The 17,221-nt window shown below is 36.7% G+C and overlaps 1 protein-coding gene across 1 annotated transcript in view; it reads right to left on the bottom strand.

The window, feature by feature from the left end:
• Positions 1-15,601, bottom strand: part of LOC106872606 (mitochondrial glutathione transporter SLC25A40) — a 31,143-nt gene extending 15,542 nt beyond the window's left edge. The window contains exon 1 of the mRNA XM_014919642.3: positions 15,059-15,601. Within this exon, the coding sequence (XP_014775128.1) occupies positions 15,059-15,164 (106 nt within the window). The 5' untranslated portion in view covers positions 15,165-15,601. The remainder of the gene's footprint in view (positions 1-15,058) is intronic.
• Between the last annotated feature and the right edge of the window lie 1,620 nt (positions 15,602-17,221).

Raw genomic sequence — 17,221 nt, 5'->3', positions numbered from 1 at the left:
ATAAACACATTAATACACCACACCCATTCATATGTATATTAATACAGATATGAAGAGAGGTGTGTGTGTATATACAAATATCAGTAAAGTATATGCAGATTCCATTTAAACTCAATACCAACACAGACCCTAACATTAATCACTTCTTCGAGAATTCTAGAAAAGCTGCATGTTGTTGGTTCATATAACAATAATGTGAGACCAAGTAACAACTTGTTCCTCAGGGTTCCAAAGAATTCTCTACTGATTCCAAAGGAGGATGTACCACCCATAATAATAATTATGATAATAATAATAATCTTTTCTACTATTGGCACTAGGCCAGAAATTTTGGGGAAATGGATTAGTTGATTACACCGAGGCCAGTGCTTGACTTGTACTTAATTTATCAACCCTGAAAGAATGAAAGACAAAGCTGACCTTACCAGATTTTGAACTCAGAACATAAAGGCAGGTGAAATGCCACTAAGCATTTTGTCTGACATGTTAATGATTCTGCCAATTTGCCACCTTAGAAACCATAATAACAATAATAATAATAATAATAATAATAATAATGATGATGATGATGATGATGATGATGATTTCAGATTTTGGCAGAAGGCCAGCAAATTCACAGGAGAAGATAAGTTGATTACATTGACCCCAGTACTCAACTGGTACTTACTTTATCAAACCTGAAAGGATGAAAGGCAAAGTCAACCCTAGTGGAATTTGAACTCAGAATGTAAATATGGACAGAATGCCACTAAGCATTTTGCCTGGCTTGCTAACAATTCTGCCAGCTCACTGCCTGTAACAACAACAACAACAATAATCCTTTCTACCATGAACACAAGGCCTGAAAATTTTGAGGAAAGGGGCTAGTGATTAACTGTTAGTTGACCCAAGTGATTAACTGTTATTTGACCCAAGTGATTAGCTGTTATTTGACCCAAGTGATCAGCTGTTATTTGACCCAAGTGATTAATTGTTATTTGACCCAAGTGATTAACTGTTATTTATTTCATCAACTCCAAGAGGATTAAAGGCAAAGTTGACCTTGGCGACATTTGAACTTTGTCAGAAGAAATGCATTTTGAATGGCACAATAATAATTCTACCAGCAACCAATTTCCATTTGTTTTCTTTAATAAGTTTATGTTAGAAGCAGAAGCTTAAGCTAACAAAACAATTATACAATACTAGCACAGTCACTGCTAACAAGAGTTTTGTATGTACTTATATTACACATATATAAGTACATATATACATTTGAGTATATATACATTTGAGTCAATACATATGCTGTAGGCAGACATGAATTTTAAATATTTTAGGCAGGAGAGGGAGAGTCATGTTCACAGACAAAGATGAAATTGTTCTTTATAAACTTTTTTGCCTCTTTTACTTGTTTCACTCATTGGACTGCAGCCATGCTGGGGCACTGGCTAAAGGGTTTAGATGAACAAATTGACTCCAGTGCATGTTTTTTAAGTCTGGTACTATCAGTCTCTTTTGTCAATCCACTAAGTTATGATGACATAAACAAATCAACACCACTGTCAAGCGATGGGAGTGGAGGGACAAATACAAACTAAAAGACACACACACACACACACACACACATATGTATATACATACACACAAACACAGTTTCCATCTACCAATTCCCTCAAAGTATTGAGTCAGCCCAGGACTATAATCAAAGACATTTGCCCAAGATACCATGCAGTGGGACTGAACCCAAAACCATATGGTTGTAAAGCAAGTTTCTTAACACACAGCCATGCCCAGACCTATTGAAACCAATTTACATTTTTTTTGTCCTATATCATCAAACTTTATTACTCACTACTAATTTCCTCAAACACTGACATTTATTTATTAAATAAAATCTTAGCATGATACAGGACTGCCCCAGTTTATCACCGTATTTACAGAACCCCAAAAGGACCCAGTTTCTTCCAGTGACAAGAGTCAGGATTTGGTCTCAAGATGCACAAAGCCAAAACAATGTTCAAAACATTCCATTAATCCACTGCCCTTGACTCTAACTCCTTCTGCTGATCCTGAAAGGATAAAAGCCAGAGCTGACCTAGATAGTATTTGAAACCAGAGCAAAGAGAACCAAACAAATTCTGCAAGGAATTCAATCCAATGTTACTATGACTGCCTATTTGATACCACACAATAAATGCTACGGAATAAAAGCAGCCAATTATTTTCCAATGAAGAACACAGCAAACCTATTAGGTGACATAGTTAAATAAAGCAAAAACATTAAGTGAAACTGGAGTTTGCATTCTGTGTCAATCAGAACAGATAATAAGATAAGATGGGTCAACTGAGATAGATTACTTAAATAAAAAGCACTTATAGTTGACCTTAGAAATGCTTTTCTTTTATAAAGACAAACAGATCTTAACCTAGTATTATCATCATTTATATTTTTTTTGTTTTAAACCTTCAATATTCACATTATTCTGTCAAAATTAATGTGTATTCATTTATTGTGAATTAATCACACATTATCTTGTAGCTTTGAGATTTCAATGATGTGATTGTATATTTTTCAAACGACATTGTAGTATAGGTGTAAAAGGTCAGATTCTGACACTTTGAACATTAAACTGAGAAAAAAATTGGGAAAGATATGGCTGGTTTAAAAGTTAAAGGTTTAATGAACTTTCATTAGAAATAGTGATTAATGGTTACTAAAAGTGGTGCAAGACTACATTTCAAAGAAGAGCTGATTATACTGACACTTAGTACTAAACTGGGTACTTGTTTTATTAAATCCAGAAGGATGAAGAGTAAAATCAATCTTGGTAGGATTTGAACTCAGTACATAGAGAGATATAACTAAAGATTGTAAAGTATTTAGTCTTATGCTCTATCAATCTTGCTAATTTACTACCTTTAATAATACTGGTTTCAAATTTTGGCACAAGGCCAGCAGTTTCGAGGGAGAGGGTAAGTCAATTACATCAACCCCGGTATTCAACTGATAGTTATTTTATGAACCCTGAAAGGATGAAAGGAGAAGCAGACCTTGAACTCAGAATGCACAGATGGACAAAATGCCGCTAAGCATTTTGGCTGGTGTGCTTATGATTCTGCCAGTTTACCACCTTCCCAACTTTAATAATTTTGATTTCATTTATTGGCCAAAGTATTGAGGACAATACAAGGATGAGATAAAAACACACAAAATGGGATTCACATCACGCAAAAGAAGATCAACAAAAATGAAGGGTAGAAGAAAAATTCCCCAATAGTGGGGAAAGATCAGCTGGGGTAATTCAGAGAACCCAACCCACACAAAATCCACAATTATTCTGCCACATATAAGGCATCAAAAGTCCCTTCTCCCAGATTTTTTTATCCTATTTAGAAAAGTATATTCAGAGGAGGCCCATTCGATCTTACCAGTCTTACTATCTCTCACCTATTTTTTGTTAAACACACAGGAAGACAGCACCTCTTTCTTTATACTCATCTTCCCCTTCAGTGATATTTGACAAAGTTGATGTGAGTTAGGCCAGAAATGAAAACATCCGTTTTCAAACCTTTCAGACTACCACACCATTTCTTCTGCCACAATCACCTAACAGAGAAAGACTAACCATTCTCCCCTGCCAAAGGGAGGTGACACATTGCTCTTCACACGACAGCAGCTGTTTGACACAAGTCGCTAATGTGGGAGCACTGAACAATAGCATGAAGGATGGTTTTATTGCTCTTAGTGCATCATGAGTAGATTCATCAGCTGACACCACTGTACTTGTAGAGCTAGTCTTGAATAAGTAATGCTCCACTGTAGCACTGCCATGCTAAGGAATTTTGGAAGTTACCTAGAATCTCTCATTAGAAAGTCCTCCAGAAAAAACTGTTCAGGCTAATCTTGTCAACACCCAGAGTAGCTCCCTGGTCATCATCAATCATACCCTCCACTAAATCACTATAGAATGCATTGGGTTGATTCCTGCTGATAGTGTTGTCTAGCTGGTATAATGCTTTGACTGTCAGCAGCATTCTAGAATGCCACACACCCAACTGCAGTCTACACTTGACCCATGATCACAGCTGTAGAAAAATGTATCACAAAAACAGCACCAATACCAGCTTGCCTTTATTTGTTGTCATCATTATAGTGGTTAAGACATTTCTGTAGGTGCATCTGCTTCAATGCATGTCAGTACAACATTGGTGATGACATCCCAAGATTACCACAGAATGGGTGACAAACAGATAGATTACCTAACAAGAGGAACCTGGTCCTTCCATAAGCAGCTTAAAAGCATGCACTCCTCCAGCCTGTTCAGATATTTCTTGGAACAAGGTACAGCAATTAAGTGGTAGCATACTACCAAAGAAATGCAGATATTAGCCACTTCTATCCAACTTAGACACAAGACTTTAATTTTGAATGAGAATAATGATTATAATGACACTTAGTAATTAATTAGATGAAAACATGAAGGGATGCGACTAAATGGCTCGAAGCATTGGTGTCCAACAAAATACTTTCATTAAATTTGAGTGAAGATTATGAGTGTGTATGCATGTTAAAGCCACATTTGGGTGCACACGTAATGGTCATAAGAAAAAATTCCCAAACTGAGTGACTGGATAGAAATTTACTTTTAAATTTCTCTTTCATATAAATATTTTGTCTGCTTTCACATTTGGCTTCAACCTTTATTCAATGCTAGATCAAATTAGATCTTAAAATGCAAACTTTCTTTAAGCATTTCAAGTGACCACTTACAAGCTCCCTGGTCCAGGTTTGTATAGTACAGGATAGTGAGCCTGTAGGCCCCTAATTACAGCAAAGCATTATATTTTGTGGTTGTGAGGTTAAGATCCTTGCTTCCTAACTACATGGTTTCAGATTCAGTCCCACTGTATGACACATTGGGCATCTTCTTCTATAGCCCAGGGCTGACTAAGACTTTGAGAATGGATTGAGTTGATGGAAACTGAAAGAATCCATTCATATATTTATATGTATTTAATAATAAATTAGTGAGATCCAGTATGGTCATGATACAGATAGTTGATTAGCTTCAAGCATAGACAAAGCTTGTATAAATAATACATAGATGATAAGCAATCAATAAAGTTTATTAATTAGTGTATCCAATACACTTCCTCCCATATTGAATTAGATGGAAATTCTGATAAGATGACTGCCACTATACAACTCCAGCATACAGCAAAAAATGTTACTGATTATGTGGTGATAAATTAAGGACAACCTCAAGACACTGAGCCTTATGGAAGAGATGACTAAGGAGTGAGATATCTGGTGCCTGGCTGTATTCAAGAAGACCCATCCTCCACAGCAGAAATGATAATGTTGCTTTACCTGCATGTGTCTTCCTTGAGAAAGTGCTATGCTGCACTGACAAGATGTGCGCTGCTTTCTCCACAAAGTCTACACAGCTGGTCTTCCCTCAAACCCCATCTGTGCAGGTTTGTTGGTATCAGGTGTGTTATACACTGCCTGCAGCAGGAAGGAAATGTGGAAAGGCTTTAGTCTCCACAGGTCAGTCCATATGACCTTCCTCTTAGGGAGGTCCTATTTAGTCCAAGTACCCTGAGATACCAGCTCCACAGCTCTTGATTTTCTTCTTTCCTCCTCCTGGTACCGCATTTTTGCCTGGACCATAGCCCTCCTCGCCCTGATGTCTGCCTTCTTCCATTGTTGGAAATGGGAAGAACTGAGACCCTGGCAACCTCTACATGTAACTCCAAGACATATACATCAGGTCATTAAGAATGAAATGTCCGACTTTCTTATGCACCAAGTTTGACAGTTGTTAATTCTAATGTTTTATCCTTACAATTCTTTGTTTTACAACATTGAAGAGCTACACCATCACTTTTCAAAATGCAATTTATCATGTCTAATTATATTGTGAGTTTTCTCATGTAAATCAATTTTTGTGAACCCATGGATAGATCAAAAATTTGTGTTGCTTATGAATATGAGTTCTGTCATGGGACCAATGCATCCCAGACAGCTTGAAACATCAATAAAGTGTTTGGTGAAGACGTGGCGAATGAGCACACTGTATGTCAATGGTCCGAGAAGTTCCAGTCTTGTGACTTTACTCTTGAAAATCAGCTTCGTGGTAGATCTCAGTCCAAGGTGGCTGAGCTGGAAACTGTAGTGGAAGTGGATACATCTCAAACTACACGTGAGTTAGCAGCAAGGCTTGATGTTTCAATTCCAAATGTATTGGGCTACCTGAAACAAATTGGCAAGGTAAAAAAAGCTGCACAAGTGGGCACCACACAAACTGAACAAGCATCAAAGGACACATCATGAAACTTGCTGTTCTTTGCTGTCATGGTGTAAAAGTGAACCATTTTTGCATCGCATTGTTATGTGTGATGAAAAAGGATTCTTTTCAACAATAGCATGCGTTCCATATATATAACTGCATGTGAATGCCTACATGTACATGTGTATGTATATGTATATAAATGTATGTATATATATGTACATTAATATATATATATATATGTGAGTGTATATTTATATTTGCTCATATGTGAATTGATACATACATATCATGTGTATGTGTGTGTGTGTATTCTTTGTTATGTATTCATGTATACAGTTCATTTGTATACTTGTCTAACTTTATTTTATGTACATATTGATGTCTGTATGTGGGATTGTACAACTATCTTACAAATGACACTATATCCGGTGGCTTTTATCTTTTTTATACTCTTATCACTTCAACCCTTCTTTTCCATTTCGCTATCTTATAATGATAATATTCCTTTCTATTATAGACACAAGGCCTGAAATTTTGCAGGAAGGGGCTAGTTGATTGTATCAATCCCAGGGCACAACTGGTACATATTTTATCAACCTCCAAAAGGATGAAAGGCAAAGTTAACCTTAGCAGAATTTGAATGTAAAGACAGACAAATTGCCACTAAGCAATCTGCTGTCAGTTCACCACCTTATCTTATAATGATAATATTAATCACCTACAAACTCTCCATAACCACTCCATAAATGCCATCTGTACAGATAAGAGAATGACCTTCCTAAAAGCACAGGCATTTCTACTTCATTGGAGTTTGTGTATAGAGGAGTGATTATGATCAGTTGCTTGACCATATCACATGTTCAATCCCCCTTCGACTGTTGAAACCGTATGAATTTTTTTCCCAGTTTCTCTTGGTGAATTTTTACAAATGAACTTGTAAGAGACAGGTAGAAAAGTACCTGAAAAGAAAAAATAGTGAACGTCTGTGAAGCACCTTAAAGTTACATAACATTCATTCATTGAATATGAATGTACACACATGTATGTGTATGTGCGTATTTGTATCCTCTTGTCTTATCACATGATAATTGTAAAAGAGTATTATTGCCAAAGAAGCAGTGTCATCCATATCAAATATTCTGTGAAAACATGTATGGTCATGGGGAAATATTACCTTGCTTGGAAACAGGTGAAGGTTGGCAACAGGAAGAGGTATCTGGCTGGAGAAAATCTGCCTCAACAAACTCCATCAACTCATTCAATCATGGAAAAATGGACATAAAAATGATGATGCTGGTGATGTTCTTAAATTCTTTAAAAATCAGTAAAAGTTGATTTACATTTTCTTATTTTCCTATTTATAATTAACTTTTAAGAATATTTTTTGTCTTCTATTTGCTAAACATAAGTTCCTTGGATACAGACTTATAAAGCCAGTCCAAGGTGAGGAATTAGTAGAACCATTAACACATCAGGCAGGATGCTTTGTGATATCTATTCCAGTTCTGTGTGTTTTGATTTCAAATCCTGCTTCTTCTGTCAGGTGTTGTAACAAACATAGAATTAGCAATATGGGAAATGAATGGAAATCTAGTTTCCTTGGTTCAATCAGAAGATGAACTACCACCGCCGTCATATTACATATAATTCAATGTGATCTTTAAATATATAAAAAAAAAAAAAGGTTCCCCACTCCTTCAATAGCTTGTTGCTACTTAGCTCCAGATTAGCTCTGTTCAAGCAGACCCACATCCAAAACATTCCAGTTGCATGATCACATACACACAACTATGTATTATACTTAATGTAAATACATCATTGAAAGGCAAATTTACTGTGGTATTCATCCAAAGATATCTCATGCACATGATGGCTGTGTAGTAAGAAGCTTGCTTCTCAACCACATGGTTCCAGGTTCAGTACCACTGCATGACATAGCCTCAGGCTGATGAAAGCCTTGTGAGTGTATTTGGCAGACAGAAACTGAAAGAAGCCTGTCATAAATATATATATATATATATATATATATATATATATATATATATATATATATATATATGTATGTATGTATGTATATCTATGTGTCTGTGTCTGTACCCCACCACCACTTGACAACCAGTGTTGCTGTGTTTACATCCCCGTAAAGAGACCGAAAAATAAGTACTAGGCTAAAACAAAAAGTTCTGGGGTTGATTTGTTCAACTAAAACCCTTCAAGGTGGTGTCCCAGCATGGCTGCAGTCAAATGACTGATACAGTACATATACATACATACATATATATATATATATATATATATATATATATATATATATATATATATATATATATATATATACATATATACATATATATATATATATATATATATATATATATATATATATATATATATATGTATGTAAGGCACATGGTTTAGTAGTTAGGGTGTTGCACTCATGATCGGGAGATCGTGGGTTCAATTCCCAGACCGGGTGTTGCATTGTGCTCTTGAGCAAAGCACTTCATTTCACCTTGTTCTACAATCATTTCATCACCTGACATGTGGCACATGGTGCACCTGTACAGGTAATGTCGATTTTGTAGAGAGAGTCAGCTTATGTGCATACAAACATTTGATCACTATAAACAAATCATCTGTATGCAAGAAATTGCCGAACCCTCATATGTCGTCTAATGATGGGAAAGTCCACACACACACACAGATAGATAGATATCATTTGTGCAGGTTGTTCGGCAAAAGCTGAATGTTAATACATCGTCTTTGACATAAGAGTCCATCATATATATGTATATATGAGGGAGAAGAAAATAATTCCAGTAACAGTTAACAAGAATGCTTGATGCATTTTGGCCATGTTGGGCCTTATCAATGGCATTGGCATGTAATTGCAGACAGCCACATTGGTATGGCACATAGCAGCCAGGTTGAATAAAATCCATTATATGCAATAGAAGCAGTATTAAAATAGCCATCTATGTAGCAGGCAGGCAATACAATTTGCAATACAACTAAATGTTTTTCACCGTTTTTCTGTAAAGACAAATCTCATTTAAGCTAACTGTTGAGGCTGAAATGCATCTGGCATTCTCGCTAACTGCTGTTGGAATGATTTTTGTTTCTCTTCGATATATATTGTTTTTAAACACATCATATCCATAAGAGATGTTATTTCTGGATGAATACTGCAGTAAATTTACCTTTCAACAATGTATTTACAATAAATATAATAAAAAGATGGCGAATTTAATGAAATGCTGCTTCTATTGCCCATAACACATGAAAATTGAAAATTATCCAATTAGACATTGAGATGGAATCCAACAAAGAAATGAACACTGATTGTGTAACACCAAAACTTATCCAGATATTCTATTAGCGACCTCAATTATAATCAGGTTAAAGTACCTGTTACCTGGCTGTGTTCCAGACTCTCTCAACTTCAACAACAACAACTATGCTGACCAAGTTTCACTCCTAATGATGATGCAATAATTGCAAATATGTAGAGAGAAAATAACAATCAGAAATTACTCATTTTACCCCGGCTACTAATTTTGCACCCACCTCTCTCTCTCTCTTTATATATATATATACATATTTACAACTCCTAAATGTACTTTACATCCTTACCTTATTTATATTGAAATTCCCTCAACTATCTCTGTTTAATTCATTCTTCTATTACTATAATTCTATTTACCTACTCTATCTTACCTCCAACCAACCTGTAAACCCCTCACCTGAACACATAAAAATACAAATCATAAATAGTATCATTCAGTCTACTATAATGAATCCATAAACAAACATATAAAACACTGAAGGGTATATCTATTGCTCCCTCTGAAGATATTATACTTAGAAATGATGTTTTGCAAACAACTTGCACATACAAGTGCTACCAGTCGAGAGCTCCACATACCAGAAGCCAGCAAGTGTACAGGGTCATCAGGAGAGAATGTGTGCCATTTCAGGGCCTACTTCTCGACGGCATCAATGCGCACCAGCCCCACCTCACTGATATGAGGCCCCGCTTGCTAGATCAACTGGTTATCAAATAAAGCTCAATATTCTTCTAGCCATCGCTCATCGTCTCTTTTTAACCAAATCCAGTGGCTAGCCTTTTCCACTGTATTTTGGATATCACTCATGGTGGTATTTATCTTACGATGATTTAGGTCTAACGATAACAGCAGTCGTCTCACACTGTGTTCAACAAACCCTCTACATCCAACTTCGACTGGTAAATGCTTCACTTTCCAACCTGCATCTTTACATTCCTCAAGGAGGAATATGAACTTAACATTTAATCAATTCACTGTGTATAATTGAAACAGCTGTAAGGGATACTGTTCAATTTGCTGTTGATAATAAACCCTTATTAACTTCACAATCTCCATTTTCTTCTTCCTTTATATGAATATAAACTACAGATTTTTATATATATACCTATTATTTTAGGGAAATCAATTTTCCCCCCCAAAATATTAGGTATTGAACCAGTATTTCCTTGGATGACACCATCCTTTCATGAGGCTAAGACAATGTCTAATCAAATTTTGTGTGTGTGTGTGTGTGTGTGTGTGTGTATATATACTTATATATATGTAGTGAAACTACCTCCCGCCATTAGATACAAACTACTATCGCCATTACATACAATCTTCTCATTTAAATATAAATAAATGCCAGCGTAGTAGAGAACCCATTCCTTGTCATCACGTGACTGATTATTATTCGAATCGGCAACTTCTTCGAACCTTTCCCGCCAGAACGCAAACTGACCAATCACGGCCCCTAATAAGGTCACGTGATAGAGTAAAATTCTGAAGCCATCGGGAGCCCATAGTTTGTTATAAATAGCTTTAACTCGGCAACCAAATTTGTCTCGGTCCAGTTTCTCTTTGAGAACTGTTCCGTGTACCACACGACAGCAGCAGCAGCCAGCGACCACTTCAGCAGCTTCGTCCAGCCACGATGACCACCGCCGTCGCCACATCAGCAACAAGAGTCTACGACTACTATCCAGCATCATCGCCATGACCAACACGAATCTACGATTACTACTAACCAGCAACAATCTCCACCAGCGTCAACACGACTTACTATGTACACCAAACCAAACCTCCGCGGCACATCTCTCTCTTCGATTCTGTTAGGTGACTCAGCTTCACCACGGTAAATAAACAGACAAGAAATTCTCAGCCAGCGACGAACATCTGTATAACAAGAATCACGGCCCGGCATCGATGCCACGACATCACAACTAGTGATCAGCACTGCCACACTCAGCCTCTCCTCACTTTCACATACAGAACTTTTCCTATAGTGTACTAACGATCTGGTATAATTGCTCACGTGTTATTGACTCTCTTTCTATCTGCTGTAAACACTCATACACACATGTATCACTCACATACACACTTTTCTTTGTATGACGGCCTGTCTTTGATTATGTTATTATATGTCGCATTCACACTCTCACACAGACATACACTTTAACGCCATAATAAATATCTCTGTTATTCCTCTTATACGGTTGTGGTCTTTCATTACTGGTCATCTATGTTATCGTCGCATAACATATCATATATATCATCCATCGATATATAATTGTGTGTTCGACCGTGTGACACGTTTAAATAAAAGGAGTCCTGTTTTTCCATTCGTCACCATTTCTCCTTTTTGAGTTCGCACGGTCGTTCCCTTACATATATATATATATACATACATATAAATGTTATCTTTTTTTTACTTGTACCGTCATTGTAAAATTTTTAGTTGAATGTATCAATCCCAAGATTTTTTCTTTTTTTTTTTAAAACCTGGTACTTATTCTATCAGTCTCTTTTGCGAAACCACTAATGTTACAGGTACACAAACACACCAACACCAGTTAAACACAGACACAAAGGCATACACACACACATAGATATACATATATATGATGGGCTTTTTCCAGTTTCTGTCAACCAAATCCACTCACTTGGTTGACACTTGCCCAAGGTGTCACACAGTGGAACTGAACCCCGAACCACATTGTTGGAAAGCAAGCTTAACACACACACATACATACATACATACATACACATATATGTATGTGTGTGTGTATATATATATTCTTTTATTTAAGTCATTTGAGTGTGGCCATGTTGGAGCACCACCTCAAAGGATTTTAGGTGAACAAATCGGCTCCAGGACTTATTTTCTAAGCCTGGTACTTCTCACGGGTACTTTTGCCGAACCGCTAAGTTACAGGGACGTAAACACACCAACATCGGTTGCCAAGCGGTGATTTCGGGGGGGGGGGGGACAAATACACACACGTGTGCGTGTGTGTGTATACATATATATACGACGGGCTTCTTTCAGTTTCCGTCTACCAGATCCACCTACAAGGCTTTGGTCGGCCCGAGGCTATAGTAGAAGACACTTGCCCAAGGTGTCACCTAGTCGAACTGAACCCGGAACCATGTGGTTATATCGGTACTACTAAAATACAGAGGTTCCGCTTAAACACAGAGATCCCGATGCATCTACGTAACGATATGTTTTTACAGTGCACACTCGTTAGGGTTATTTTAGGGCTAGTTAGGTTTAGGGTTACGTAGATGCGTCGGGACCTCTGTATCAAAGTAGTACCGTAATATCAATACATGTATGTATATGTGTAACGTGATGGTAGTTTTCCAAATCGTTATCTATGTACTTTAATGTAACTAAAACGCATGTGGTCACTAAACTAAAAAGAAAGTGTAGTTTTAATTTGTTAACAATTTAAAATTATGCAATACGAGTTTCTGTAAGAGCGAAATTATAAGCCGTATACCGAAATTAATGGTCATACTTCAGAATTACTGTAACCTGAGGTGGCCATAATGCGAGGTATGCCTGTAGTATCTTTATTCAGTTTGTTTTGCCCCATTCACAAAACACTATCTTGTAGGTTAAACACAAATAAGTTTGCCACAGCTGACAGAGCACTCGTATTGTAAAGAAAGGGGACAAATCTCACAAAGTATTTTGTGGAACACCTAATAATTTCGTAAATCTCTCGTGCTGGAAGGTTAGGGTTAGGGTTAGGGTTAGCTGTCAGAATTGAAAGTAGAACTGACAAGGAACGTTACTGCTGGTTTGAGTTGATTCTTTGGCTACTGACTAGCCGGAGCTATCTATCTGTCTGTCAGTCTGTCTATCTCACTATCTCTCTCTCTATCTATCTATCACTCGTTCACCTCTGTTTGTGTCCGTAGAATTTATCAAATTAGAAAACGCAAATTTAATATAAAAATATATTTTCTGAAATTGCAAATTATTTAAAATATAAAAATATAATTTTCAACAGAGAGAATTTATCAAAATAGAAAACAAATGAAGTTTGAAGTTTTAAAATAATAGGATCGACCACTCACGACTAGCTAGCGCGGACGCGCGACTGCGCGTTCGGGACCACTCTGCTTTAGTAGTACCCTTATACTCTGTGTGTTTTCAAACGCATGGATATAGGTGTCAAATTTGTTCCAATAACTTTCGAGTGATAGATAGATACAGACAGACAGACAGATAGCTCGCTCCGGCCAGTCATGGTATTAGCTGTCAGTAGCCAAAGAATCAACTCAAACCAGCAGTAACGTTCCTTGTCAGATTTTTCTACTTTCACTTCTGACAGCTAATACCATGACAGTGCCCCTTATTTTATTGACACCACTCTGCCCACCAGTTCTGAGTTCAAATCTCTCGGCTGGATTACAAGTATATCTAATATAACATTATCCAAGTTATTCCTTTAAAAAAAAAAAGACAGGAGGTTGTCATTTAAGGGAAATCTAACTGCTATTTCTAGTAAATAGCTTGACCATCCAGACAACGACACTCCCTCGTTAGCTTGAGATGTATGTAAACAGGACAGGAAAGTTGCTATGTTACGTCGACCTAATTTTAATAGTTTTAGCACGTGGATTCTATACATGAAATTAGCACGATAGATGTAGACAAAATATATCGAATTAAACAGTATATGATGAGGTAGAGTTAATTTTGGTAACGGTTAGAATAAATGAAAGGTTAGGGGTCGAACATTATAGAATGCTAAAATATCAACAGTGCTTACATAATATAAACGAAATCGTAGACGAGCGAAATTACGGACGTAATTTTGAAACTTATGCAATAACACCTCTATATTCTTTTTTTTTACAAAGAAGGACAAGTGTCGGAAAGGTGAAATTCGTTCACCCCTCAAGGCAATCGGATTAATTTGTTGCCGAGGGAAGGCACTACCAATTCCTTTAGATTCCCGACAACCTCCCGTCTTTGTATATAAATACGTATTTTGAGGGCCACAATCACTGCTTAAAAAATTGTTGCGAACACATGTCTAAAACTGTGAATATTCCAAACAATGGGGAGCTTCTACGTATTAGTATTTTTTTTTTAATTGAACAGAACAATTTAGGTAACGTAGTCAGTCCTAGATACAGAGTATCTGAATAAAAAATGGGAGTGTCACGGCTGGAATACCCCTGGTCATAGGTTTTCTCAATAATGATTGACCTGGGGCTAAACAACAACTAAACAAATTTATATATATTAAATACACTCTACTATTATGTCAGGGCAGTGGGTTGACAGAATCGATAAGGCATGAGACGAAATGCCTTGCGGTATTAAGTTACGGTCCGTAACGTTCTGAGTTCAAATCTTGCCGAGGTCAACTTTGCCTCGGTTACTTAAATTACAACAGAGAATAGAAAGAAAAAAAAGAGTTCGATAATTACTTGTTATCGAGGTAACCAGGGCACCAGAGCATGACGAAAACATTTGTTGGACAGCTGTTATCTTACTGGTCATTCCGCTATCACCAGCTTGTTGCATAACCATCATTCCACCCGATGCGTGTTCCTTGTTACGCTGTTATCACTGGTCTTCTTTTCTGTTATTGTTATCGTAATGGAGGGCAGATAGAAGTAGGATGCAAACACCAGCTTGTGTAACTATGTTTGATTGAAAAATAAAAATAATAATGTCTAGTTAATCTGCATGTTTATGCACTGTTTTCTTGTTACTGTTTTGTCATTGAAGTTAAAAGACTGATTTGTTTAAAAGTAATTCATTTCCGACCATCTGAAGACAGATGTAAAAGGAGGGGGAAAATATGCATAAAGTGTGCTTGTATACTTGTCGTAGTGTCTAATGTGTGATTTTACATGTTTGCGACAAGGTGCATTAACGCCGGATATGTTAGTTTCACCCGGGAAGCCATGCAAACAATCTCAGTAGACTTCGCCTGGCCTCGCAAAAGCACATCGCACATGTGTAACATACAGCAAGCCAGTGTTATGAGTATTTTTTTTTTCCTGTGTAGGTTAATACAAATATTCTTATCACTTATGCTTATTTCTAAAGTGGAAAATTTTTTTAAAGTGTTTTGGGGAAAGAAGAGAAAGGGTTTAAAAAAAAAATGATATTTGTGGAAGAAACGAAATACGAAACTAATTTTGTTTTCCCCCAGTTTCGTCGACAGTTTTCTTTTTCCGTTTTTTGTTTTGTTTTTTTATTGTTTAATGCTATGCTCGCCCTGTCACGTAAGCACATGCAAAGATATTCTTCCCGTGATTATCCTATACTTTTCTCGTCCATGCATCTAAGGTTGCATCATCTAGTGTATCCTTCTTTTACGAAGATGACAAAGTAAGGTTTGAGGGAGATAACACAGACTCGTTGGTTTCATAACAACTGTAGTGGTAATAGGTGGTGACAAAAGTTACAGTAATTTTTAATAGTATATATATTTATATATATATATATATATATATATATATATATTGGGAAAGACTCCCCCCCCCCCGCCATTTTCTCGCAAATTATTTTTTCTTGTTTTTTTTAGTTTTTTTCTTCTTTTTTCTTTTTTTTTTTGTCAAAAACCCACGTTTTCCGATACAGAGATTCCGGAAAATTGCCAAAAATCCCACCCCAAATTCTTCATTTTTCACTTTTTACCGTAACCCTAACCCTAAAACCCTAACCTTAACCCTAACCCTGAGTAGAACAATTTTTTCCGCATATTTTGAAAAACAAAAATTTCTAAAAAAGTTAGAAATGAAGAAATTGATGGGGTTAATTTTAAAATGCCAATTTTTGCCAGTTTTTTTGCAGATTCGTATTCTTCATAGCCGAAAATGGGGATTTGTGTAGAAAAAAAAAATCAAATAAAAAAAGGGGTGTCTTTGGTGGGGTACAAAAGGAAGTCTTGCCATATATATATTGTAGTGTGTGTGTTTTCAGCGATGAATATCTACAAAGATCATAAACATCGGCGAAAAATACAGAAAAACTCAATGCTTTACAAGTGAAGTCCCTTGAGATGTTTGTTCTGCAACCAGTTACAGACTCTCTAATTATTCTCGTCAGAAATGCAGTAGACCAGTGTTTGACTTGTTAGAAAAACCTTTAACCAATCTATTGCGATATAAGATATAATGCATAGCACTAAGAGGACCATCCGAGCATGATCTTTGCCAGAGCACTTGTCTGGCTTTCATGCCAGTGGCACATAAATAGCACCATTTGAGCGTGATTGTTACCAGCATTGCCTTACTGGCATTTGTGCCGGTGGCACGTGAAAAAACATTCGAGCAAGGTTGTTGCCAGTGCCACTGGACTGGCTCCTGTGCAGGTGGCACGTAAAAAACACCATTTTGAGCGTGGCCATTGCCAGTACCGCCTGACTGGCCCTTGTGCTGGTGGCACGTAAAAGCAGTGTAGTGGGTACTTTTCCCACTACACTCCGAGATGTCAAGCTCAGAAAAATAAATATATAAAAAAAAGATTTTTAAGAAGACATGCTAAAAAAAAAAAAGAGTAAAATAAATGCACAATTCCCCTTTACTTTTGATGATAACGTTGGAAAAAAAGCAATAAATAAACAAAATATGGATAGA

Source organism: Octopus bimaculoides, chromosome 16, assembly GCF_046866305.1.
Source record: "Octopus bimaculoides isolate indiv1 chromosome 16, ASM4686630v1, whole genome shotgun sequence".
Taxonomy (NCBI): Eukaryota; Metazoa; Mollusca; class Cephalopoda; order Octopoda; family Octopodidae; genus Octopus; species Octopus bimaculoides.
The sequence above is the reverse complement of the archived record's forward strand: the minus strand, read 5'-3'. Positions and strand labels throughout refer to the sequence as shown.